The sequence below is a fragment of the Cherax quadricarinatus genome, chromosome 4 (genome assembly GCF_038502225.1).
Source record: "Cherax quadricarinatus isolate ZL_2023a chromosome 4, ASM3850222v1, whole genome shotgun sequence".
NCBI lineage: Eukaryota > Metazoa > Arthropoda > Malacostraca > Decapoda > Parastacidae > Cherax > Cherax quadricarinatus.
The window spans coordinates 15,460,147-15,487,252 of NC_091295.1; the positions used below are offsets into that span (position 1 = coordinate 15,460,147).

General features: G+C 39.9%; 1 protein-coding gene across 11 annotated transcripts in view; it reads right to left on the reverse strand.

Annotated features, from left to right (window-relative positions):
* Window positions 1-27,106, reverse strand: part of LOC128684182 (uncharacterized) — a 132,241-nt gene that overhangs the window by 92,932 nt on the left and 12,203 nt on the right. For 8 of the 11 annotated variants that reach the window (XR_011393228.1, XM_053770324.2, XM_070094670.1 and 5 more), the window contains exon 2: window positions 6,248-6,298. Coding sequence is in view for 10 of the 11 variants with exons in the window: in XM_053770324.2 (XP_053626299.1) it covers window positions 6,248-6,298 (51 nt within the window). In the remaining variant the exon portion in view is untranslated. Of the gene's footprint in view, window positions 1-6,065; window positions 6,125-6,247; window positions 6,299-27,106 lie in introns of all 11 variants that reach the window. The other 3 variants (XM_053770326.2, XM_070094678.1, XM_053770327.2) reach the window with 1 other exon arrangement.

Sequence of the window (27,106 nt, forward strand, 5' to 3'; positions counted from 1 at the left end):
TTATAATGTGTATAAGTTGAAGACCAACAACAAACCCAAACATGGTGATTTTTTGTTTTACAGTCATCAGACAAATAATATTCAAGTAACAAGGAACAACACCTGCAAAAGACCAGCGCCCATGAAATTATCAACACACCCTCTCGTCTGAGGCCTGGTGATCACTACCCCATACAACTGCCTCATACTACTTTCAAGAAAACTGCTCAGAAAAGGTGTTATGTCTGTGCACATACCACAAAACACATACAAAAACAAAGAGACAATCGTTTTATGTGTGTGGAGTGTAAAATACCACTGTGCATATACACTGGACTCTCGACCAACGCTGGCATCATCTAACGATAAAATCGCCTAGCGATGCGTTTCTGTGAAAAAATATTGGCTCAACCAACGGTGAAAAACTTGGGTAACAACATTCGTCCCGAATGCGTCGGCTGTCCATCCAGCCTGAGTGCCTCAGCTGCCCTGCCTTCAGCTAGTGTGCCATTGTTTACAAGCCAGGGCGGGCAGTTCCACGCATACATCCGGAATATTCTGTATTATTCCATTGCTTTTAGTGCTTGTAACTGCTAAATAAGTCACCATGGGCCGAAAGAAAGCATCTAGTGCCAACCCTGTGGTAAAAAGGGTGAGAAATACTAACGAAATACTGTACTATCGTACCACGGTCAGCTGTTGCTGCACCACCGTCAGCTGCTGCTGTACCACGGTCAGCTGCTGCTGTTGCTGCACCACTGTCAGCTGCTGTTGCACCACCATCAGTTTCTGCTGTACCATGGTCAGCTGCTGCTGTTGCTGCACCATCGTCAGCTGTTGCTGCACCACCGTCAGCTGCTGTTGTACCACGGTCAGCTGCTGCTGTTGCTGCACCACCATCAGCTGCTGCTGTACCACCTTCAGCTGCTGCTGTACCACGGTCAGCTGCTGCTGCACCACTGTCAGCTGTACTACTCGAAGATGTGGAGCGAGTGTTGTTGGTGTGGCTTAACAAGAAACAATTAGCCCCAGAGGGTTAGCCATCCAGGATAGCCTAAGAAAATCAGTGCATCGAGGACCATCTAATTTATTTCCATTGGGGTCTTTAATCTTGTTCCCCAGGATGTGACCCACACCAGTCGACTAACACCCAGGTGAACAGGAAAAAATGCCTGGAACTAGTGCTCATATTGGTGAATTTAAAGCCAGCAAAGGTTGGTTTGAGAGATTTAACCCTTAAACGGTCCAAACGTATATATACGTTCACACGCATAGCACCCCCAAACATATATATACGTTTTCTTTGTCATTCATTCAACATTGCCACGATAAGCCTGAGTCACCTAGACATGAGAGAATAGGTGTGTGCACTCACTGTTTATTTTTTATTTATTTATTTAGAAATTTTAGCATACAAACAGAGGTACAAAAAATACAGGTAAGAGCAGCATGCCAAAGCCACTTATATGCATAGCATTACGGGCTGGCTTAAAATTAACTTAAGATTAACTAAGCAATGATGAAATCAGTGATAAGACATTATTGTAAACAGATAACTATAAAATACAAATGAGTATTACAAAGACAGGTCCTATGGTTGCATGCATTGCTGTTCATTCAGTAGAATGGAGTATTCTGTTAGGTAGTGTATTTAAAAAAATAACAAAGTTAGGTTTAACATTTGTGTGATATAATTGTGAGTAACATTTAGGATATACAATTTATATGGTTCAGTTATTCAGTATTTATTTGGTTTTGAGTGAGTAAGTGAACTTTGAGAAGAGACTTGAATTTATAAACAGGTAGTGTTTCTTTTATATTTACAGGTAATGAATTCCAGATTTTAGGGCCTTTTATGTGCATTGAGTTTTTGCATAGCGTGAGATGGACACGAGGAACATCAAAGAGTGATCTGTGCCTTGTATTATGGTCATGTGTTCTGTTGAGGTTGGCAAGGAGATGTTTGAGGGGAGGGTTAATATCAGAGTTAAGTGTTCTATGTATGTAATAAGTGCAATAATAAGTATGGATGTTTTGTATGGTGAGTAGGCTGAGTGTTTTGAATATTGGTGGAGTGTGCTGCCTGTAGTGAGAATTTGTTATCATTCTAACTGCAGCCTTTTGTTGGGTAATTAGTGGTCTGAGATGGTTAATTGTTGTTGAGCCCCATGCACAAATTCCATAGGTGAGATAGGGGTAAATAAGAGAGTGATAAAGGGCCAGGAGGGCTGACTGTGGAACATAGTACCGTATCTTCGATAGTATGCCTACAGTCTTGGAAATTTTCTTAGAAATTTGTTGTATATGTGTATGAAATTTGAGTCTATTATCGAGGTGGATTCCTAAGAATTTTCCCTCTGTTAGCTTTGTGATAGGTGATCCGTTTATCGTTATGTTAAGAGGTACATCTGTAGCTCTGCTACCAAACTGAATGAAGTAGGTTTTGTCAATGTTTAGTGTAAGTTTGTTAGTCCTCATCCAGGTAGATATTTTCTGTAATTCGGTGTTTACAGTATTGGCTAGCGTGACTGGGCTCGGGTGAGAGAAGACGTTATGTGGTGTCATCTGCAAGAAGTGTGGGTTTGAGTAATTGCGAAGCATTTGGTAGGTCATTTATGTATAGGAGAAAGAGAAGAGGGCCAAGGACACTTCCCTGTGGGACACCAACTGTAATTGGTTGTGCGGAAGAGCTTGCCCCATTTGCGTACACATATTGGCTTCTGTTGCTGAGATAAGACTTGAGGTAGTTGAGGGAGTGCCCTCTAATACCATAGTGTGACAATTTTACGTGGAGCAAGTCATGGTCAACTGTATCAAAAGCTTTACATAAGTCAATGAAGATCCCCAGTGGGACTTCTTTTTTCTGTGCGCCATATTAAAATAATTTGGGATGCCTGGGTACCATATGCTCTTTTTTCCTTTTAAAAAAAGATTTTTTTTTTCTCAAAAAATTTGGGGCACTACGCGAGTGAACGTATATATACGTTTGGACTGTTTAAGGGTTAAGAATCATAGTGGCATACACAGTGTGATAAGGCATGGCGAAGCTGAAAAATTCCAACCCTAACAAGTGTTCAATTGTGACGAAACAGGCCAGTTCTAGAAGAAAATGCCAAACAGTGCCTACATTACTCAGGAGGAAAAGGCACTCCCAAGACACAAGCCTATGAAAGACAGGCTAACTCTCATGTTTTCTTGTAATGCTAGTGGGGATTGCAAAGTGAAGCCTTTACTCATGTATCACTCTGAAAATCCCAGTGTGTTCAAGAAAAACAGTCTCTCATCACTCATCAATACTCTTCAATAGAAGTAAGTGTCATTTTAGCATTTATTTATGTAATTATTGTGCATGTCTCATTGTTTTCTTTGTAGGGAAATGTATACTTCATGAAAAAAAAAAATTTTTTTTTTTTAATACTTTTGCCTATCTGGAACAGATTAATGGATTTCCATTATTTCTTATGAGGAAAATTAATTCAGCAAATGATAAATTCGGCTAAGGACAAGCTCACTGGAATGGATTAATATTGTTGGTTGAGAGTTCACTGTATATGCCTTTTATTATCAGTTATAGTAGCTGTTATGATTCTTTTAGACAAATACCGTTGTCAGGATGGCATCAAATCTGATGCCTGATCTGTCACCTATAGTTTAACCATTGTTGGTGGGCACCTCATAATTGATCCCACCAAAAAAGGGTATTTTGTGGCCCAAAAATAAACTTGAAAAATGATCACAAATATGTCTTAGAATTGTTTAAATTATCACAATATGTATAGGTTGCAAATATTGCAGTTTTATAACTGTAGTGTAAGCATGCCTCTGGCAAGACAGCGATGGAGTGAATGATGGTGAAAGTTTTTCTTTTTTGGGCTACCCTGAATTGGTGGGAAACCATCGATGTGTTAATAAAGTATTATGTTTTAGTACAATTTAAATTAATGCAATTGAGACATTATAAGTTTAACCCTTTGACTGTCACAGCCCCCAATCCTAAAGTCTCTCTCTATCTCAAAATATTTGAAAAAAAAAAAAAAAAAATACTTTTTCTTATGAAATGATTGAGAATCTTTTCCCAATGGTAATGACACGAAAAGTACAAAATTTGATCGAAAACTTGCGGAATTATGCTCTCGTGAAGTTAGCGACCTCGGGAATATTTATGCTTCAGCAATTTTGCCCACTTTCAGTTCTATTTTTGGCTAATTCCATTGTTCCAGTCGACCAAACTCATAGCTATTTCTTTAGAACTCCATTTGTTCTATCGATTGAGTACAAGAAACTGCCCATTTACCAATTTCAACTACCTAAAAAAGTGGTCAGAAATTGGGAATTTGTTCCAGTCGACCAAACTCATAGCTATTTCTTTAGAACTCCATTTGTTCTATCGACTGAGTACAAGAAACTGCCCATTTACCAATTTCAACTACCTAATAAAGTGGTCAGAAATTGGCAATTTGGCCAATTTCATGCAAATTAAAAAATATGCCAATTTCAAAATAGGGTCCAGAATGAACACTGCAGACATTCCTGGCTCTAAAATAACACTTTCTTTGTTCATCAGTCATGTCTCCAGGTCCCTCTGATATTACTCTTGCTTTCTATTTTGAATTTTTATTCAGACAAAAAATAGAAGATTTACTGTTATGCAGACTACTGCAATATTGTAATAATTGTTTAAATAATGTCAACCCATTCATGACTGCGTATCAGAATGGTTGGATGGACATTTATTGGACAATTATGTCATTTGTTTACTCTTGAACATCGGCAAAAATCTAACATTTCTGCTACTTTCAACTCCATTTCAAGGTCCTTTTCATTGTGAAACCAATCAAAATCATTTCTATTTCTATAAAATGTCTTCCATTCTATTAAATGAGACCAAGAAAACGAGAATACAACCATAAATACTATACGAAAATATACCTCAAAGTCGGCATTTTAATCCAAAATCACGGTTAGGAGTTTTTTCTCATTATGCACTGTGTGCTGCAGAATTTTTTTATACTGTGCACACTGACTACACAGACCCATTCTCTCACATGTTGGCCTACCAGCTTTCTCCCTCTTACACAAATAACCCGCACATAAAAGAGAGAAGCTTACAACGACGTTTCGGTCCGACTTGGACCATTGACTTTGTCAATGGTCCAAGTCGGACCGAAACGTCGTCGTAAGCTTCTCTCTTTTATGTGCGGGTTATTTGTGTATCGTTCCAGTCACGGTAATGTGCCTTTTTGTTATTTATTTCTCCCTCTTGATTTGAAGCCGCCAGAATTTTTGAATATATATATATGTCAAACACATTGGATCGTGAGATGTATATATAGGACCGAAACAGTCTAAGGGCTAAAGTAATTAGTAAATGGTTTAGCAATCCTCATAATGCACAACAGGACACTTTTAAGTATCTATATACTAGTATGTCAGACACAGTTAAAAGGTTAATATTAATACAATGTTGCAGTAGAATAGTGCAATGTGTTAATAATACACAAATAGGTCTCCCTCAACATTCGTGAGGGTTAGGGGATCATGAGCCTCATGAATGTTTGGTGCCTCAATATATTGTAGGGAAATCTAATACAATACTGCTTCCTTAATTTATTGGGATGGATTGTGAAGGACCTGCCTAGTATGGACCAACAGGCCTGCTGCAGTGTTCCTCCTTTCTTATGTTCATATCTTCTTATAACCATACTAGACAGACTGTTCCACTCATCAACCCAAGAACATAAGAAAGGAGGAACATTGCAGTAGGCCTGTTGGCCTATACTTGGCAGGTGCTTCACAAATCCAACCCACTAACATTATAAATGCTACCCAAGCAATAAGCTTAGATAATTCTATTTACTCATGTGCAAGTCTCACTCAAATCTAACCCCTCTCACTCATATATTTATCCAACCTAAATTTGAAACTACCCAAGGTTTTAGCATCAATAGGACCTTGGGTAAAGGGACTGAGACTGTAGTGGCAGGCTTCCTTGTGAAGAACATTGTGATGGGCAACTGAGACCATTTCTTCATATCTATAAAGTGAGTTTTGTAGGGAATTATGCCTCAATCAATGTCATTCATTACCTTCAAAATCCTCAACATAAATATGATTTGGCGGCTGGGAATTCGCGAATGTTCAAAGCCTGTGAAAGTGGAAAACGTGAATGTTGAGGGAGACCTGTACACGTATATTACCATTATTAGTAATATTACCTAAATTAAGTTTATTCAGGTAGTACACACAATTACAGTTACACAGATCTTACCTGGAAGGTCTTCTGCCATTTTCTTGGTGCCATGAAGGACTACACCAGCATCTGTTTGGACAGTTAAGGGGTTAATTTGGAATTACAAACAACACAGAGAACATAAAAGTAAAAGATTATTACATGTATTATTATTATTATTATTATTATTATTATTATTATTATTATTATTATTATTAACCCTTTCAGGGTCCAGAGGCCGAATTTCGAAGTGTGCACCAGTGTCCAAGAATTTTCAAAAAATAATTTTATTTTTCTTATGAAATGGTAGAGAATCTTTTTCTGAAGGTAATAAAACAAAAAGTACAAAATTTGATGGAAAATTGATGAAATTATGCTCTCGCAAATTTTGACGTGTCAGCGATATTTACACATCGGCGATTTTGCCGACTTTGACTCCCATTTTAGGCCAATTACCTTATTCCAGTCGACCAAATTCTTAGCTATTTCACTAGTATTACTTCTATTCTAACGATTGAGCACAAGAAATCGCCATCTCAACTGTTTCAACTACAAAATAAAATGATTGAAAATTGGTAATTTGGCCAATTTAGTGGAAAGTTCAAAATAGGGTCCAGAATAAACAATGCAAGCATTCCTGGCACTAAACTAACATTTCCTCTGTTCATTAGTTACAGTTTCAGGCTTTACAAATGAATTCCATCTTAATTTTTAATTCACATAATGAATTTTTATTCAAACCAAAAAATAGAAGATTTACTATCATGCAATATTGTAATAATTGCATAAATAATATCAGCACATTTGTGAACGTATATTAGACCCAACAGCTGGCGTGTATTAGACGTGTGAGGTCATTTATTTACTCTTGAACATTGGCAAAAATTTAACATTTCCACTACTTTCAGCTCAGTTTCAAGCCATTTTCAATACTAAAACCAATCAAAATCATCTTTATGTCTGTAATATATCTTCCATTCTATCAAACAAGACCAAGAAATCACAAATACAACTGTAAAAACATATGAAAAAACACTGCAAAGTTGCTGTTTTAATCGAAAATTACGGTCTCAGTTTTCTCTCTCAATATGCACTGTGTGCTGCAGGATTTGTTTTTTGTGGTGCACACATACCACATAGATGTATTCTCTCATATCTAGGCCCAAATTTACTGCTCACAGCTCATCAGAGTGAGCTGAGCTCATGGCATAGATCTACGGTTTGGACCCTCAACGTAAAGCCGTAGATCTACGGCACAGACCCTGAAAGGGTTAATACATAATGCTTTTGTTTACAATTCAAGGCATGAATTATTCATTACTTCTCCATTTGTTTATGATGGCATCTCAAGGTAGTTGATAGAAACGATTAAACTCAGCGAACGTAGAATGTTGATGGTAATAATGTGTCTCTGGGCCACATTAAATATCGTGTAGCTATGTAGGTAGGTGTAGGTATGTAGCCCAGGTGGACTTCATACCTACATTATTATTATAACTGATAATTATATGTATGTGTACCTGTACCTAGGTAAACTTACACACTGTGCTGGCATGCAGGTACACATTAAAATCACTAAGAGTGTCTTATTAGTCTTTTTTTATTTTTTTTTATTATCACACTGGCCGATTCCCACCAAGGCAGGGTGGCCCAAAAAAGAAAAACTTTCACCATCATTCACTCCATCACTGTCTTGCCAGAAGGGTGCTTTACACTACAGTTTTTAACCTGCAACATTTACACCCCTCCTTCAGAGTGCAGGCACTGTACTTCCCATCTCCAGGACTCAAGTCCGGCCTGCCGGTTTCCCTGAACCCCTTCATAAATGTTACTTTGCTCACACTCCAACAGCACGTCAAGTATTAAAAACCATTTGTCTCCATTCACTCCTATCAAACACGCTCACGCATGCCTGCTGGAAGTCCAAGCCCCTCGCACACAAAACCTCCTTTACCCCCTCCCTCCAACCTCTCCTAGGCCGACCCCTACCCCGCCTTCCTTCCACTACAGACTGATACACTCTTGAAGTCATTCTGTTTCGCTCCATTCTCTCTACATGTCCGAACCACCTCAACAACCCTTCCTCAGCCCTCTGGACAACAGTTTTGGTAATCCCGCACCTCCTCCTAACTTCCAAACTACGAATTCTCTGCATTACTGTATATTCACACCACACATTGCCCTCAGACATGACATCTCCACTGCCTCCAGCCTTCTCCTCACTGCAACATTCATCACCCATGCTTCACACCCATATAAGAGCGTTGGTAAAACTATACTCTCATACATTCCCCTCTTTGCCTCCAAGGACAAAGTTCTTTGTCTCCACAGACTCCTAAGTGCACCACTCACCCTTTTCCCCTCATCAATTCTATGATTCACCTCATCTTTCATAGACCCATCCGCTGACACGTCCACTCCCAAATATCTGAATACATTCACCTCCTCCATACTCTCTCCCTCCAATCTGATATCCAATCTTTCATCACCTAATCTTTTTGTTATCCTCATAACCTTACTCTTTCCTGTATTCACCTTTAATTTTCTACTTTTGCACACCCTACCAAATTCATCCACCAATCTCTGCAACTTCTCTTCAGAATCTCCCAAGAGCACAGTGTCATCAGCAAAGAGCAACTGTGACAACTCCCACTTTATGTGTGATTCTTTATCTTTTAACTCCACGCCTCTTGCCAAGACCCTCGCATTCACTTCTCTTACAACCCCATCTATAAATATATTAAACAACCACGGTGACATCACACATCCTTGTCTAAGGCCTACTTTTACTGGGAAATAATTTCCCTCTTTCCTACATACTCTAACTTGAGCCTCACTATCCTCATAAAAACTCTTCACTGCTTTCAGTAACCTACCTCCTACACCAAACACCTGCAACATCTGCCACATTGCCCCCCTATCCACCCTGTCACACGCCTTTTCCAAATCCATAAATGCCACAAAGACCTCTTTAGCCTTATCTAAATACTGTTCACTTATATGTTTCACTGTAAACACCTGGTCCACACACCCCCTACCTTTCCTAAAGCCTCCTTGTTCATCTGCTATCCTATTCTCCGTCTTACTCTTAATTCTTTCAATAATAACTCTACCATACACTTTACCAGATATACTCAACAGACTTATCCCCCTATAATTTTTGCACTCTCTTTTATCCCCTTTGCCTTTATACAAAGGAACTATGCATGCTCTCTGCCAATCCCTAGGTACCTTACCCTCTTCCATACATTTATTAAATAATTGCACCAACCACTCCAAAACTATATCCCCACCTGCTTTTAACATTTCTATCTTTATCCCATCAATCCCGGCTGCCTTACCCCCTTTCATTTTACCTACTGCCTCACGAACTTCCTCCACACTCACAACTGGCTCTTCCTCACTCCTGCAAGATGTTATTCCTCCTTGCCCTATACACGAAATCACAGCTTCCCTATCTTCATCAACATTTAACAATTCCTCAAAATATTCCCTCCATCTTCCCAATACCTCTAACTCTCCATTTAATAACTCTCCTCTCCTATTTTTAACTGACAAATCCATTTGTTCTCTAGGCTTCCTTAACTTGTTAATCTCACTCCAAAACTTTTTCTTATTTTCAACAAAATTTGTTGATAACATCTCACCCACTCTCTCATTTGCTCTCTTTTTACATTGCTTCACCACTCTCTTAACCTCTCTCTTTTTCTCCATATACTCTTCCCTCCTTGCATCACTTCTACTTTGTAAAAACTTCTCATATGCTAACTTTTTCTCCCTTACTACTCTCTTTACATCATCATTCCACCAATCGCTCCTCTTCCCTCCCGCACCCACTTTCCTGTATATACCATTCGTACACAACTTGTCAGACACTGCAACATAATGGAATCTTAATTCTGAGGACATGTACAATACCTTCACGACTACGACAACTACTACTACTAACCCATCACTTTGGGAAGGACCTACTTCTACTGGGAATCCCGCCTACCAGTGAATATGCCCTCGTCTGCTACACCTGACGTTACTATATAAGCGCCAGGCTCCTTTCTTCTGCTTCAGAATCTCCACGACTATGGTGCTCTTCGCACCTACTCCTAGGTTGAGGGACTGATTACCTCATCTTCTGTACATAGTTCTACTGTCTTCAAGTTATGTCCTAGAATTTGTATTGATAAAGCTACTGGATGGCGAAACGTCTACAATAAAGATACCCAGATGTTGCACATGTGTCTTAATCTCATCTTCCTGTAACCACAAACTTCTGCTGAACACTCTAACACTACATTTTTAAACCTACCCCATACCTCTTCGACCCCATTGCCTATGCTCTCATTTGCCCATCTATCCTCCAATAGCTGTTTATATCTTACCCTAACTGCCTCCTCTTTTAGTTTATAAACCTTCACCTCTCTCTTCCCTGATGCTTCTATTCTCCTTGTATCCCATCTACCTTTTACTCTCAGTGTAGCTACAACTAGAAAGTGATCTGATATATCTGAGGCCCCTCTATAAACATGTACATCCTGAAGTCTACTTAACAGTCTTTTATCTACCAATACATAATCCAACAAACTACTGTCATTTTGCCCTACATCATATCTTGTATACTTATTTATCCTCTTTTTCTTAAAATATGTATTACCTATAACTAAACCCCTTTCTATACAAAGTTCAATCAAAGGGCTCCCATTATCATTTACACCTGGCACCCCAAACTTACCTACCACACCCTCTCTAAAAGTTTCTCCTACTTTAGCATTCAGGTCCCCTACCACAATTACCCTCTCACTTGGTTCAAAGGCTCCTATACATTCACTTAACATCTCCCAAAATCTCTCTCTCTCCTCTACATTCCTCTCTTCTCCAGGTGCATACACGCTTATTATGATCCACTTTTCGCATCCAACCTTTACTTTAATCCACATAATTCTTGAATTTACACATTCATATTCTCTTTTCTCCTTCCATAACTGATCATTTAACATTACTGCTACCCCTTCCTTTGCTCTAACTCTCTCAGATACTCCAGATTTAATCCCATTTATTTCCCCCCACTGAAACTCCCCTACCCACTTCAGCTTTGTTTCGCTTAGGGCCAGGACATCCAACTTCTTTTCATTCATAACATCAGCAATCATCTGTTTCTTGTCATCCGCACTACATCCACGCACATTTAAGCATCCCAGTTTTATAAAGTTTTTCTTCTTCTCTTTTTTAGTAAATGTCTACAGGAGAAGGGGTTACTAGCCCATTGCTCCCGGCATTTTAGTCGCCTCATACGACACGCATGGCTTATGGAGGAAAGATTCTTTTCCACTTCCCCATGGACAATAGAAGAAATAAAGAAGAACAAGAGCTATTTAGAAAAAGGAGAAAAACCTAGATGTATGTATATATATATGCATGTGCATGTCTGTGAAGTGTGACCGAAGTGTAAGTAGGAGTAGCAAGATATCCCTGTTATCTAGCGTGTTTATGAGACAGAAAAAGAAACCAGCAATCCTACCATCATGCAAAACAGTTACAGGTTTCTGTTTCACAGTCATCTGGCAGGACGGTAGTACTTCCCTGGGTGGTTGCTGTCTACCAACCTACTACCTACTTGAAGATGCCATATTAATAATGATAATAATAATAATAACACAATAATAATCACTCTAAGGAGCATCAAATATCCTATAAAACATTAATACAGCAGACCCTCAACTAACAGCGGCATCAAGTAATGGCAAATTCGTCTAATGGCGCTCTTTGGCATAAAAAAATGGCTCTACCAACAGTGAAAAACTCTTCTAATGGCGTTCATCTCAAACGTGTCCATGTGGCTGGAGCGCGGCCTGAGAGGGCCCAGCCACTCCAAGACTCGGTGTGCCACTGTTTACAAGTGTTGCGGTCAATTCCATGTGTACCTGTGATATATTTTGTATTATTCCAGTGTTTTTAGTGCTAAATAAGCCACCATGGGCCCAAAGAAAGCTTCTAGTGCCATGCCTGTGGTAAAAAGGGTGAGAATTATTATGGAAATGAAGACAGAGATCATTGAAAAATATGAAAGTGGAATGCGTACGTCCGAGTTGGAAAGGCTTTACAACAAACCCCATTTAACCATCAGTACTATCTTGGCAAACAGAAAGGTAATCAAGGAAGCTGTTGTTACAAAAGGTGCAAGTATGTTTTCAACACGGAGATCGCAAACAATTGAAGAGGTAGAGTGACTGTTACTGGTAATGATAAACCAAAAAACAATTACCAGGAGATAGTATGTCTCAGTTAATAATGTGTGAAAAAGCAAGGAAGTTCCATGATGATCTCGTTAAGAAAATGCCTCAAAATAGTGATGATATTGATGAATTTAAGGCCAGCAAAGGCTGGTTTGAGAGATTTAAGAATCGTAGTGGCATACACAGTGTGGCAAGGCATGGTGAGGCTGCCAGTTCAGACAAAAAAGCAGCTGAAAAATATGTGAAGGACTTTAAGGAATATATAGACACTGAAAACTTAAAACCTGAACAAGTGTTTAACTGTGACGAAACAGGCCTGTTTTGGAAGAAACTGCCAAACAGGACCTACATTACTCAGGAGGAAAAGGCACTCCCAGGACATAAGCCTATGAAAGACAGGCTGACATTAATGTTGTGTAGTAATGCTAGTGGTGATTGCAAAGTGAAGCCTTTATTGGTGTATCACTGTTATGGGGCTATAGGACCCAACATGTATTTATAAGTAACAGTTACTCTGGAATACCTAATTATATTGAATTGATGGGGACTTTGCTCTAAATGTCAGAAGGACTGATCAACCTTATGACTGAGAGGCAGCTGGGTCAAGCCTATTTTTCTCAATATAATAGGTTATACTATAGACACATAAACACAATTTAAATAAGTAGTTTATAAAGTTGTATTTCTTTTTGTAAAAGTAAAATTAAGGTGTGGTAGAATTGTGGTAACTGGAGAATTGTGCTTGGCAACAGTCTTTTGTTTTGGTGGGAGGAGCTTAGGTAGGCTTCTCTCTCTCTCCCTCTCTCTGACTCTCTCTCTCTGTGGCTGACCTTCAACCTGGCAGGATCTTTGGGTCCTTCTTCTATCTTTTGGGGCATCATGTGTGCTCCAGGGGTGAGTTTTTATAATTTAAGTTGTGGCCACCATACCCAGGGTGACTAAAGTGTGTCAAAACACTGGTTAGCCCAGAGTTATGTCAAGAAGAGAGAAGGACAAAAGTTGTTGGAACACACCATGTGGAGAACAGGTATGGAGTGTGTAGATTTTGTTTTGAAAATGTGAGGCTGTGATTGTATATTCTGTACATATCTATTGAGAATGCAGTTATATTTTTATAGTAGTAGTTTACATAACCTGTGAAGAGGGCTGGTGAAAGGGTATCAGAGACACTCAAGATGATCAGCCATGATGTAAGTATTACCCCTAGACAGATAAGGCCATTAAGTAAAAAGCTACCCCACACTAGAACATGTAGTGAGAACCTTACTATCAAAGTAATAAAAGACCTACCAACATAACAATCACTCTGAAACTCCCAGTGTCTTCAGGAAAAACAATATCGTCAAGAACAACTTGTGTGTGCTGTGGAAATCAAACAGTAAGGCATGGGTCACTAGGGAACTTTTTGTGGACTGGTTTTATGGTGTGTTTGGCCCCACTGTGACAAAATACCTCCAGGAAAAGAAATTGTCGCTCAAGTGCCTCCTGGTACTGGACAGTGCTCCTGCTCATCCTCCCAACTTGCAAGAGCAAATTGCAGGGGAGTTTAGCTTTGTTACAGTGAAGTTTTTGCCTCCTAATACAACTCCTCTCCTCCAGCCTATGGACCAGCAGGTCATTTCAAACTTCAAAAAACTCTGCACCAAAGCAGTTTCGAAAGTGCTTTGAAGTGACCTCAGACACTGAACTGACCCTAAGAGAGTTTTAGAAAGATTACTTCAATATCCTCAGTTGCATAAACCTTATTGGTAAGGCTTGGGAGGGAGTGACTACCAGGACTTTGAACTCTGCTTGTTGAAAACTGTGGCCACAATGTGTACAAGAGAGGGATTTTGAAGGGTTTGGGGCTAACCCTCAGGAGCCTATACCAGTAGTGGAAGCTATTGTGTCATTGGGGAAGTCCTTGGGGTTGGAGGTTTGTGGCGAGGATGTGAAAGAGCTGGTGCAGAATGATGAGGAAGACCTAACCACTTCAGACCTGCAAGAGCTTCAGGTGCAACAGCAACAGATCACATCTCAGGAATGTTCTTCAGAGCAGGAGGAAGAGAGACGGAGGAAGATGACTTTGTCAAGGATTAGGGAAATGTGTACAATGTTTACAAAGGTGCAAGCATTTATCGATGAATTTTATCCTGTCACAGCTGTTGCAAGCCATATTGGCAACATGTACAATGATACTCTTGTGTCCCATTTTAGGGAAATCCTAAGGGCATGTGAGAAACAGAGCACTCTGGACAGATTTTTGGTGAGACAGGGGTCCAGTGACTATCAAGCTGGTCCTAGTGACATTAAAAAACCAAGAAGGGAGGTAACCCTGCCAAAGGACTTAGTACCTCAAGTCTTTATGGAAGGGGATTCCCCTTCCAAACAATAAAAGACCTCAATCTCCCCTGCTGCTGGCACATCACTCATCAGCAACTCCACAATAATGGTAAGTGGCGTTTAATTATTGTTTATTCTGCATGTACCATTTATTTTTGTTTAGGGAAATGTATATTTCATGTAAAAAAACTATTTTGTTAAATACTTTCAGGTGTCTGGAACGGATTAATTCTATTTCCATTATTTCTTAAGGGGAAAATTAATTCGACTAACGGCAAATTCGACTAACAGCTAGCTCTCTGGAACGGATTAATGCCGCTGGTCGAGGGTCGTAAGTCGAAATGGACGTAAGTCAAACTTTACTACTGAATATCAACATAACATTTTTGTAATGACTTTATTTTATTGTTTTATTTTGGTATTTCATGTTTTACTTTACTTTTTATGCTGTTAGTACTGTATTTTATACTGTAAGGTTTAGGATAAACACTGTGTACAACACAAACACTTGTTTATTTCCCAGAAATTTGGCATAAAAAACACGGTCGTAAGTCGAGTCGTCGTATGTCGAGCAAGTCGTAAGTCGGATGGTAGGTGTGTATATACAGATCTCTCTCAACATTCACGTTTTCAACTTTCACGGGCTTCACACATTCACGAATTCCCAACCGTCAAATTCCCAGCCACCAAATTCCCAGCCGCCAAATCATATTTAAGTTTCCTGCCACCTGTGAGTCCCTACTACCCTCCCTCCGACCCCCACAACTGGCAGCAAGCCCTCCCACCACTCAGTGTGGTGAGTGTTTTGTTTGTTCATTATTTGCTATTAAACTACAGTATAAATACAGTAGACCCCCGCATACCGTTGGCATCACATAACGTTTAATCCGCATACCGCTCGCTTTTATTGCAAAAATTTTGCCTCACATACCGCTCAAAAACCCACTCACCGCTGTTCGTCCGAGACGCGTCCAATGTGCGCCCTTAGCCAGCCTCACATGTGCTGCCGGTGGCATTGTTTACCAGCCAGCCTCAGTGGTAACATCCAAGCATACAATCGGAACATTTCGTATTGTTAGTGTTTTTGGTGATTTTATCTGCAAAATAAGTGACCATGGGCCTCAAGAAAGCTTCTAGTGCCAACCCTACAGCAATAAGGGTGAGAATTACTATAGAGATGAAGAAAAAGATCATTGATAAGTATGAAAGTGGAGTGCGTGTCTCCGAGCTGGCCAAGTTGTATAATAGACCCCAATCAACCATCGCTACTATTAGTGGTACAGCTGCTGCTGCTGCTGTACCACCGTCAGCTGCTGCTGCTGCTGCACTGTCAGCTGCTGCTGCTGCTGCTGTAGCACCGTTGTTGGTGTGGCTTATTGAGAATACCAAGAAACAATTAACCCCAGAGGATTTGCCACCCAGGATAACCCAAAAAAGTCAGTGTCATCGAAGACTGTCTAACTTATTTCCATTGGGGTCCTTAATCTTGTCTCCCAGGATGCAACCCACACCAGTCGACTAACACCCAGGTGAACAGGAAAAAATGCCTGGAACTAGTGCTCATGTTGGTGAATTTAAAGCCAGCAAAGGTTGGTTTGAGAGATTTAAGAATCGTAGTGGCATACACAGTGTGATAAGGCCTGTTCTGGAAGAAAATGCCAAACAGGACCTACAGTACTCAGGAGGAAAAGGCACTCCCAGGACAGTGTCTCATCAGTCATTGCTGCATCTTCAATAAAGGTAAGTGTCATTTATTCTTCATTTAGTAGAGTAGTACATGCACAATATATATTGTGCATGTACTACTCTACTATTGTGCATGTATCCTTCTCTTTGTGTGTAGGAAAATGTATATTTCATGTGGTAAATTTTTTTTTTTCATACTTTTGGGTGTCTTGCACGGATTGATTTGATTTCCATTATTTCTTATGGGGAAAATTCATTCGCATACCGATCATTTCGCCTAACAATGAGCCCTCTTGCACGGATTAAAATCGTTATGCAGGGGTCCACTGTAATGTAAACCCATTCATGACTGTATATTGGAATGGCTATTTGGACAGGTATTAGACGGTGACATCATGTGTTTACTCTTGAACACAGCAAAGAATCAAACATTTCTGCTACAGCTAATAATAACAATAGTAGCAGTAATAATAATAATAATAATAATAATAATAATAATAATAATAATAATAATAATAAATACGATATAATTGAAGAAGGAAATTGTACAAAAATACGAGGGAGTGGTTGACACATCGTCTGTATGGCTTTGTTTATGCTGGAGTGAGCATTAGTCTCCATGCTCTTCCAAACATTTCACAAAAATTCATTGTGTTTGGTGCTTGCAGATTGAGTGTGACTGGAGTGGTAGAGGCAGTGGTTGAGGCAGCGATTGAGGCAGTGGTTGAGGCAGCGATTGAGGCAGTGGTTGAGGCAGCTGTTGAGGCAGCGATTGAGGCAGCGACTGAGGCAGTGGTGGAGGCAGTGGTGGAGGCAGTGGTTGAGGCAGCTGTTGAGGCAGCGATTAAGGCAGAGGTTGAGGCAGCTGTTGAGGCAGCGATTAAGGCAGCGGTTGAGGCAGCGATTGAGGCAGCAATTGAGGCAGCGATTGAGGCAGTGGTTGAGGCAGCGGTTTGAGGCAGCGGTTGAGGCAATGGTATTTAATAATATACATGTTAATAATAATAATAATACATGTTATTAATAATAACATGTACTATTATTATTTATAAGATATATGTTATTAAATACCACTGCCTCAACTGCTGAATTATTGTGAAATGTTTGGAAGAGCACAGAGACTAATGCTCACTCCAGCATAAACAAAGTCACACTGACGATGTGTCAACCACTCCCTCATATTTTTGTACAATTTCCTTCTTCAATTATATCATATTTATTATTATTATTATTACTATTGTTATTATTAGCAGTAGCAGAAATGTTTGATTCTTTGGTGTGTTCAAGAGTAAACACATGATGTCACTGTCTAATACCTGTCCGAATAGCCATTCCAATATGCAGTCATAAATGGGTTTACATTATTTATACTGCAGTTTAATAGCAAATAATGAACAAACAAAACACTCACCACACTGAGTGGTGGGAGGGTTGGCTGCCAGTTGCGGGGGTGGGAGGGAGGGTAGTAGGGACTCGCAGTGGTTGAGGCATTGGTGGAGGCATTGGTGGAGGCAGTGGTGGAGTCTGTGGTATTTAATAACATACATGTTATTAAAGCGTAACATGTATATATTTAGTACAATTTACGACGTTTTCATGTATTTTATGATTGTTCATGGTTCAACAAGTTAAGGAAGCAGTATTGTATTATATTTCCCTACAATATATTGGGGCACCAAACATTCACGGTTTTTCAACATTCACAAGGCTCTTGATCCCCTAACCCTCGCGAATGTTGAGGGAGACCTGTGTTTACGTATGTATGTATGTATGTATGTATGTGTGTGTGTGTGTGTATATATATATATATATATATATATATATATATATACAGTGGACCCCCGCATAGCGACCTTAATCCGTGCAAGAGGGCTGGCTGTTATGCGAAATGTTCGCTATGTGAATGAATTTTCCCCATAATAAATAATGGAAATAAAATTAATCCGTGCAAGACACCCAAAAGTATGAAAAAAAATTTTTTTTACCACAAAAAAATGTTAATTTTAGTACACACAAACTGAAAAAGGCATGCACAATTACATGACACTTACTTTTATTGAAGATCTGGTGATGATTGATGGGATGGGAGGAGGGGAGAGAGAGTGTTAGTGTTTAGAAGGGGAATCCCCTTCCATTAAGACTTGAGGAGGCAAGTCCTTTTCTGGGGTTACTTCCCTTCTTCTTTTAATGCCACTAGGACCAGCTTCAGAGTCACTGGACTTCTTTCGCACAACATATCTGTCCATAGTGGCCTGTACCTCTCGTTCCTTTATGATTTGTCTAAAGTGGTTCACAACATTGTCATTGTAACAGTCACCAGCATGGCTTGCAATAGCTGTGTGAGGGTGATTTTCGTCAAAAAAGGTTTGCACTTCAAGCCATTTTGCACACATTTCCTTAATCTTTGAAGTAGGCAATTCCTTCAATTTCTCTCTCCCCTCCTTTGAACCAGTTTCCGCAGGTCTGGCCTCTTGCTCTTGAAGTTGATCTATCAGCTCATCAGTGGTTAGTTCTTCATTGTCCTCCTCCACCAACTCTTCCACATCATCCCCACTAACCTCCAACCCCAAGGACTTCCCCAATGCCACAATTGATTCCTCAACTGGTATACTCCTCTCAGGGTTAGCCTCAAACCCTTCAAAATCCCTTTTGTCTACACATTCTGGCCACAGTTTCTTCCAAGCAGAGTTCAAGGTTCTCTTAGTCACTCCCTCCCAAGCCTTACCTATAAGGTTTACACAATTGAGGATATTAAAGTGATCCTTCCAAAACTCTTTTAGAGTCAATCGAGTGTCTGTGGTCACTTCAAAGCACTTTTGAAACAGAGCTTTTGTGTACAGTTTCTTGAAGTTGGAAATGACCTGCTGGTCCATGGGCTGCAGGAGAGGAGTGGTATTAGGAGGCAAAAACTTCACCTTAATGAAGCTCATGTCCCCATAAAGTCGCTCTGCCACGTCTGTAGGATGACCAGGGGCATTGTCTAACACCAGGAGGCACTTAAGTTCTAATTTCTTTTCAGTTAGGTAATCTTTGACATTGGGGGCAAATGCATGGTGTAACCAGTTATAGAAAAAGTCCCTAGTGACCCATGCCTTACTGTTTGATCTCCACAGCACACACAAATTATCCTTGAGGACATTCTTTTGCCTGAACGCTCTGGGAGTTTCAGAGTGATACACTAATAAAGGCTTAACTTTGCAATCACCACTAGCATTGGCACACATCAACAAAGTAAGCCTGTCTTTCATAGGCTTATGTCCTGGGAGTGCCTTTTCCTCCTGAGTAATGTAGGTCCTGCTTGGCATTTTCTTCCAGAACAGGCCTGTTTCATCACAATTAAACACTTGTTCAGGTTTCAGTCCTTCAGTTTCTATGTACTCCTTGAATTCCTGCACATATTTTTCAGCCGCTTTGTGGTCCGAACTGGCAGCCTCACCATGCCTTATCACACTATGGATGCCACTACGCTTCTTAAATCTCTCAAACCAACCTTTGCTGGCCTTAAATTCACTCACATCATCACTAGTTGCAGGCATTTTTTTAATTAAATCCTCATGCAACTTCCTAGCCTTTTCACATATGATCGCTTGAGAGACGCTATCTCCTGCTAGCTGTTTTTCATTTATCCAAACCAATAAGAGTCTCTCAACATCTTCCATCACTTGCGATCTTTGTTTCGAAAACACAGTTAAACCTTTGGCAAGAACAGCTTCCTTGATTGCCGTTTTCTTGGCCACAATAGAAGAGATGGTTGATTTGGGTTTCTTGTACAACCTGACCAGGTCGGTGATACGCACTCCACTTTCATACTTATCAATGATCTCTTTCTTCATTTCTATAGGAATTCTAACCCTTATTGCTGTAGGGTTGGAACTAGAAGCTTTCTTGGGGCCCATGGTCACTTATTTTCCAGAAACAGCACCGAAAACACTGTAATAATACGAAATATTCCGATTGTATGCTTGAATGTTACCGCGGAGGCTGGCTGGTAAACAATGCCACCGGCGGAACATATGAGGCTGGCTCAGGCCGCACATTGGACGCGTCTCGGACGAAGGCCGCTGAGCGGGTTTTTGGGCGCTATGCGGGGCAAAATTTTAGCGATCAAAGCGTCCGCTATGCGGATTGTCCGTTATGCAAGGCGTCCGTTATGCGGGGGTCCACTGTATATATATATATATATATATATATATGGAGCAAGGGGCTAGTAACCCCTTCTCCTGTATAAATTACTAAATTTAAAAAGAGAAACTTTCGTTTTTCTTTTTGGGCCACCCTGCCTCGGTGGGATACAGCCGGTTTGTTGAAAGAAAGAAGAAAGATATATATATATATATATATATATATATATATATATATATATATATATATATATACATGCATACATACATACATACATACACAGTAGGGCTCCACTTACACAGCAGGTTAGGTTCCAGGCTGTCGCCAGAAAGCAGACATCGTCAGAAAGCAGACATCGCCGGAAGGCAGAACGCCATTTTTTCCATTCATAAATCCATATAAATGCCAGACAACAAGTTTACACTAAATTATATTAAGTTAGTAATAGAACTAGGCAATAAAAACACACAAAGTAAAATACATTCACAGTACATTCATTACTTATCTTAAAGTACGTATTTGCAATCTTAATGTTGGGAGAGAGGTGAGTAGCACTTATTTGTAGGAAGTCAGGTGCAGGTAGCCGAGGTGTAGGTAGCCCTGGCTCCCCGTCTCATACTTAATAGGTAGGTGTAGCCAGCTTGGGCTACACCTACCAGCTACCTACACTGTGGCCCAGAGCCATATTATGAACATCGACATACCTTGTTCACTGAATTTAATCATTTTTAACAACTACCTTTAGATGCCATCATAAACGAAGGGAGAAGTAATGAAAAATTCATGATGAAAATTGTAAACAAAAGCAGAGTGGGGGAGTGGCTGGGCCAAACGCAGATTCATACACGTTTTCTCTGATGGCTGAGCAGAGAAAACGTAATGTTGTCCCTCCACCCGGCTACCACACAGGTCTACAAGTATTATTATCAGAGCACATAAAATATGCAATAAATGCCAGACAACAAGTTTACACTAACTTATATTAAGTTAGCAATCGAAATAGGCATTAAAAGCACAATAAAAGGTAAGATACACACAGAGTACACTTATTACTTACCTAAAAATATTAATATTAATGTGTGAGAGGCGAGTGGCAGGGTGTTTATTGAATAAAATCAGAACAGCACACCATCATCCTCTAACTTGGCATTTAAAGCAAGAGGCTTACGACTCCTCTTTTTCTCACAGCTAACCTTAGATGCCATCGTCAACGAGAGCCAACTAGTTAACGAAAGAGTAAACGAGAGAGAGAACGAGATACAGAGTTGAAACAATGTAAGAACACAAACTAAACAGGTAGTGGGCGATCACGTGGTCAGGCGAAATAAATGCGTATTAATATGTGTCTACTTTTAGTTCATTCATGTACGTTTGTAAGAGTTTGTAAAACATTTACCTCAATATTTTTTTATTATAATAATAATTACCTCACAATACAAATACTCTTACACTGTGCACAAGTTAGTTCAGAATAAAAAAACAGCAGCACACCATTTTTAGAGTGAATGAAGATATTATTATTATTATTATTATTATTATAAAAGGCACTAAACCCACAAGGGTCATGAATTGCTATATATAGAGTAAAGGCATACGAAAAGAATATTTTTCTACAGTTATCCTCCAGTTTGACTAGAGAAAACGTAATTCTTCCGACACTACCTACACAGCTTCATAAACAAATATCATATTTACGTCAATTTTTATTCTGTGAGTGTATGTATCATGTTTGTATGCTATGTAATGGGTTTCATATATAATTTTGAGCAAAATATCATATACGGATTAATGGAAATGCCTATATTAATGTAAAATAAGACATTTAGTGTGCCCAAGAGTGATTATCATTACGTAGTATTGGCGTCATGAGTAGAGAGAGACTTAGCGATTTTAATGTGTACAGTGGAACCTCAAAAATCGAACTGCTCCCAACACAACCAATTATGTAAGTGTATTTTTGTAAGTGCATTTATAAGTGTATTTTTGAGGGTCTGAAATGGACTAACCTAATTTACATTATTCCTAATGGGAATAAATTCATTCTATAAAGGCACTCGAACAGCCTTCTGGACCAATGAAAGTTTGATATTTGAGGTTCCACTGTACCTGCACACCAGCACAGTGTGCAAGTACAGTGGACCCCTGCTTTATGATCAGCTCCCAATGTGACCAATTATGTAAGTGTATTTATGTAAGTGCGTTTGTACGTGTATGTTTGGGGGTTTGAAATGGACTAATCTACTTCACAATATTCCTTATTGGAACAAATTCGTTCAGTACTGGCACCTGAACATACTTCTGGAATGAAATAATGTCGTAAACTGGGGGTCCACTGTATATTTAGGTACAGGTACACGTAAGTATAATTATCAGAGTACATATAAGATACGCAGTAACTTTAAAACACTTGAAATTTTGAAAAGTTTCCTGACATAATAGATGTGGTCATGGAGAATGTAAACAAACCAGGTGGGGGGCGCCGTATTTGAAAGACCGCTTGCCGTATAGCAAATTCTGGTCATAATTTGACATCGCCGTCTTAGCAGAATGCCGTAAAGCGGGGGCCTACTGTATATAAGATATATATATATATATACATTATATATATATATATATATATATATATATATATATATTTTTTTTTTTTTTTTTTTCAACAAGTCGGCCGTCTCCCACCGAGGCAGGGTATATATATATATACATTATATATATATATATATATATATATATATATATATATATATATATATATATATATATATATATATATATATATACGAACCTTGGAACAAGGAACGCAGTGCTTTACCAACCTAGCTACACTGGTCAATACCTTGGCGTGTAGCCTGAGCTAGACGTTGATCCAAGGCAGCCAGCTTTCAAGCAGGAGGCTTACAGCTTTTCGTCTCATCCCCTGCATGCATCAACCTTACTAGAGATTTTAACAATGCTAGGAATTCACAAGAACAGGCGAAATATTCACAAACACTGATCTTTGGCTGAAGGAGACTCGAACCTACGAACCTTGGAACAAGGTACGCAGTGTTTTACCAACCTAGCTACACTGATCAATACCTTGGCGTCTAGCCTGAGCTAGACGTTGATCCAAGGCATCCAGCTTTCAAGCAGGAGGCTTACAGCTTTTCATCTCATGCCCTGCATGCATCAGCCTTACTAGAGATTTTAACAATGCTAGGAATTCGCAAGAACAGGCGAAATATTCACAAACACTGATCTCTGGCTGAAGGAGACTCGAACTTACGAACCTTGGAACAAGGTACACAGTGCTTTACCAACCTAGCTACACTGGTCAATACCTTGGCGTCTAGCGTGAGCTAGACGTTGATCCAAGGCAGCCAGCTTTCAAGCAGGAGGCTTACAGCTTTTCATCTCATCCCATGCATGCATCAGCCTTACTAGAGATTTTAACAATGCTAGGAATTTGCAAGAACAGGCGAAATATTCACAAACACTGATCTCTGGCTGAAGGAGACTCAAGCTGGCTGCCTTGGATCAAACTCTAGCTCACGCTAGACGCCAAGGCATTGACCAGTGTAGCTAGGTTGGTAAAGCACTGTGTACCTTGTTCCAAGGTTCGTAGGTTCGAGTCTCCTTCAGCCAGAGATCAGTGTTTGTGAATATTTCGCCTGTTCTTGCGAATTCCTAGCATTGTTAAAATCTCTAGTAAGGATGATGCATGCAGGGGATGAGATGAAAAGCTGTAAGCCTCCTGCTTGAAAGCTGGCTGCCTTGGATCAACGTCTCGCCTCATGATAAAAAACTTGCTTACGTGATTCATCCAGGACGCATCCCACATGTGGCCTCACCTGCCCCATGGGTGCCAGTGTTTACAAGCCAGCCAGTGCGGTCACATCTAAGCATACATTCGGTACATTTCACATTATTACAGTGCTTTTAGTGCTTGTAACCACAAAATAAGTCATCATGGGCCCCAAGAAAGCTTCTAGTGCCAACTCTGCGGTAAACAGGGTGAAAATTACTATGGAAATGAAGAAAGAGATAATTGCTAAGTACAAAAGTGGAATGCGTGTCTCGGAGCTGGCCAGGTTGTATACCAAACCCCAATCAACCATCACTACTATCTTGGCCAACAAAACGGCAATCAAGGAAGCTGTTCTTGCAAAAGGTGCAAGTTTGTTTTCAAAACAGAGATCGCAAGTGATAGAAGATGTTGAGGGACTGTTATTTGTGTGGATAAACAAAAAACAGATAGCAGGAGATAGCATCTCTCAAGTGATCGTATGTGAAAAGGCTAGGAAGTTGCATGACGATTTAATTAGAAAAATGCCTGCAACTAGTGGTGATGTGAGTGAATTTATGGCCAGCTAAGGTTGGTTAGAGAGATTTAAGAATCGTAGTGGCATACATAGTGTGATAAGGCATGGTGAGGCTGCCAGTTCGGACCAGAAAGCAGCTGAAAAATATGCGAAGGAATTCAAGGAGTACATAGACAGTGAAGAATTGAAACCTGAACAAGTGTTTAATTGCGACTAAACAGGCCTGTTTTGGAAGAAAATGCCAAGCAGGACCTACATTACTCAAGAGGAAAAGGCACTCCCAGGACATAAGCCTATGAAAGACAGGCTTATTCTTTTGATGTGTGCTAATACTTGTGGTGATTGCAAAGTGAAACCTTTATTGGTGTATCACTCTGAAACTCCCAGAGCATTCAGGCAAAACTATGTCCTCAAGGCTAATTTGTGTGTGATGTGGAGGGCAAACAGTAAGGGACCTTTTCTATGACTGGTTACAGCATGCATTTGCCCCCACTGTGAAAAATTACCTAATGGAAAAGAAATTGGACCTTAAGTGCCTCCTGGTATTAGACAATGCTCCTGGTCATCCTTCAGACTTGGCAGAGTGACTTTCTGGGGACATGAGCTTCATTAAGGTCAAGTTTTTGCCTCCTATTACCACTCCTCTCCTGCAGCCCATGGACCAGCAGGTCATTTCAAACTTCAAAAAACTCTACACAAAAGCTATGTTTCAAAAGTGCTTTGAAGTGACCTCAGACACTCGATTGACTCTAAGAGAGTTTTGGAAAGATCACTTTAGTATCCTCAGTTATGTAAACTTTATAGGTAAGGCTTGGGAGGGAGTGACTAAGAGGACCTTGAACTCTGCTTGGAAGAAACTGTGGCCACAATGTGTTGAAGAAAGCTATATTGAAGGGTTTGGGGCTAACCCTGAGAAGTCTATGCCAGTTGTGGAATCCATTGTGGCATTAGGGAAGTCCTTGGGGTTAGAGGTTAGTGGGGATGATGTGGAAGAGTTGGTGGAGGAGGACAGTGAAGAACTAACCACTGAAGAGCTGCAAGATCATCTTCAACAGCAAGAGGCCAGACCTGAGGAAACACTTCAGAGGAGGGGAAAGAGAAATTGAGGAAGTTGCCTATTTCAAAGATTAAGGAAATGTGTGCAAAGTGGGTTGAACTGCAAACCTTTATGGATGAAAATCACCCTGACACAGCTACTGCAAGCCGTGTTGGCAACCTATACAATGACTGTTATGGCCCATTTTAGGAAAGTCTTAAAGGAACGGGAGGTACAGAGCTCTATGGACAGATTTGTTGTGTGACAGAGGTCCTAGTGGCATTAAAAGAAGAAGGGAAATAACCCCAGAAAAGGACTTGCTACCTCAAGTCCTCATGGAAGGGGATTTCCCTACCAAACAATAACAACTTACACCATCTCCCCTCCTCCCATCCCATCAACCATCACCAGATCTTCAATAAAGGTAAGTGTCATATATTCTATTCTTGGTAGAGTAGTAATTGTGCATGTCTTCTTCAGTTTGTGTGTATTAAAATTAATATTTCATGTGGTAAAAATTTTTTTTTCATACTTTGGGGTGCCAGGAACGGATAAATTTGATTTTAATTATTTCTTAGGGGGAAAATTAATTCGGCTAACGATAATTTCGGCTTACGACGAGCTCTCAGAAACGGATTAATATTGTAAGGCAGGGGTCCACTGTATATATAGTGGAACCCCGACTTATGAACAGCTCCCAACTCGAACAATTATGTAAGTGTATTTTTGTAAGTGCTTCTGTAAGTGTATTATTGGGGGTCTGAAATGGACTAATCTAATTTACAATATTCCTTATGGGAGCAAATTCGTTCAGCAACGGCACCTGCACAGCCTTCTGGAATGAATTAATATCGTAAGTCGGGGGTCCACTGTATATACAGTGGAACCTCAAATTTCGAACTTAATCCGTTCCAGGAGCTAGTTCTAAATTCAAAAAGACTGAAAAGCGAAGCAATATTTCCCTTAACCCTTAAACAGTCCAACCGTATATATACGTTCTTACATGTAGCGCCCCAAACGTATATATAAGTTTTATTTTTCCTGCCTTCAAATTTGGCACGATTGGCCTGAGATGCCTTGTCAGCATAGAATGGGTCCTAACACTCAGTGTGCACGGTATTAAAAAAATCTTGGATCACTTAGTACCTTGTGGGAGCACCAGTTAAATTGGATGCCAGCTAGAGCAAACAGTGTGGCAAACACCAAG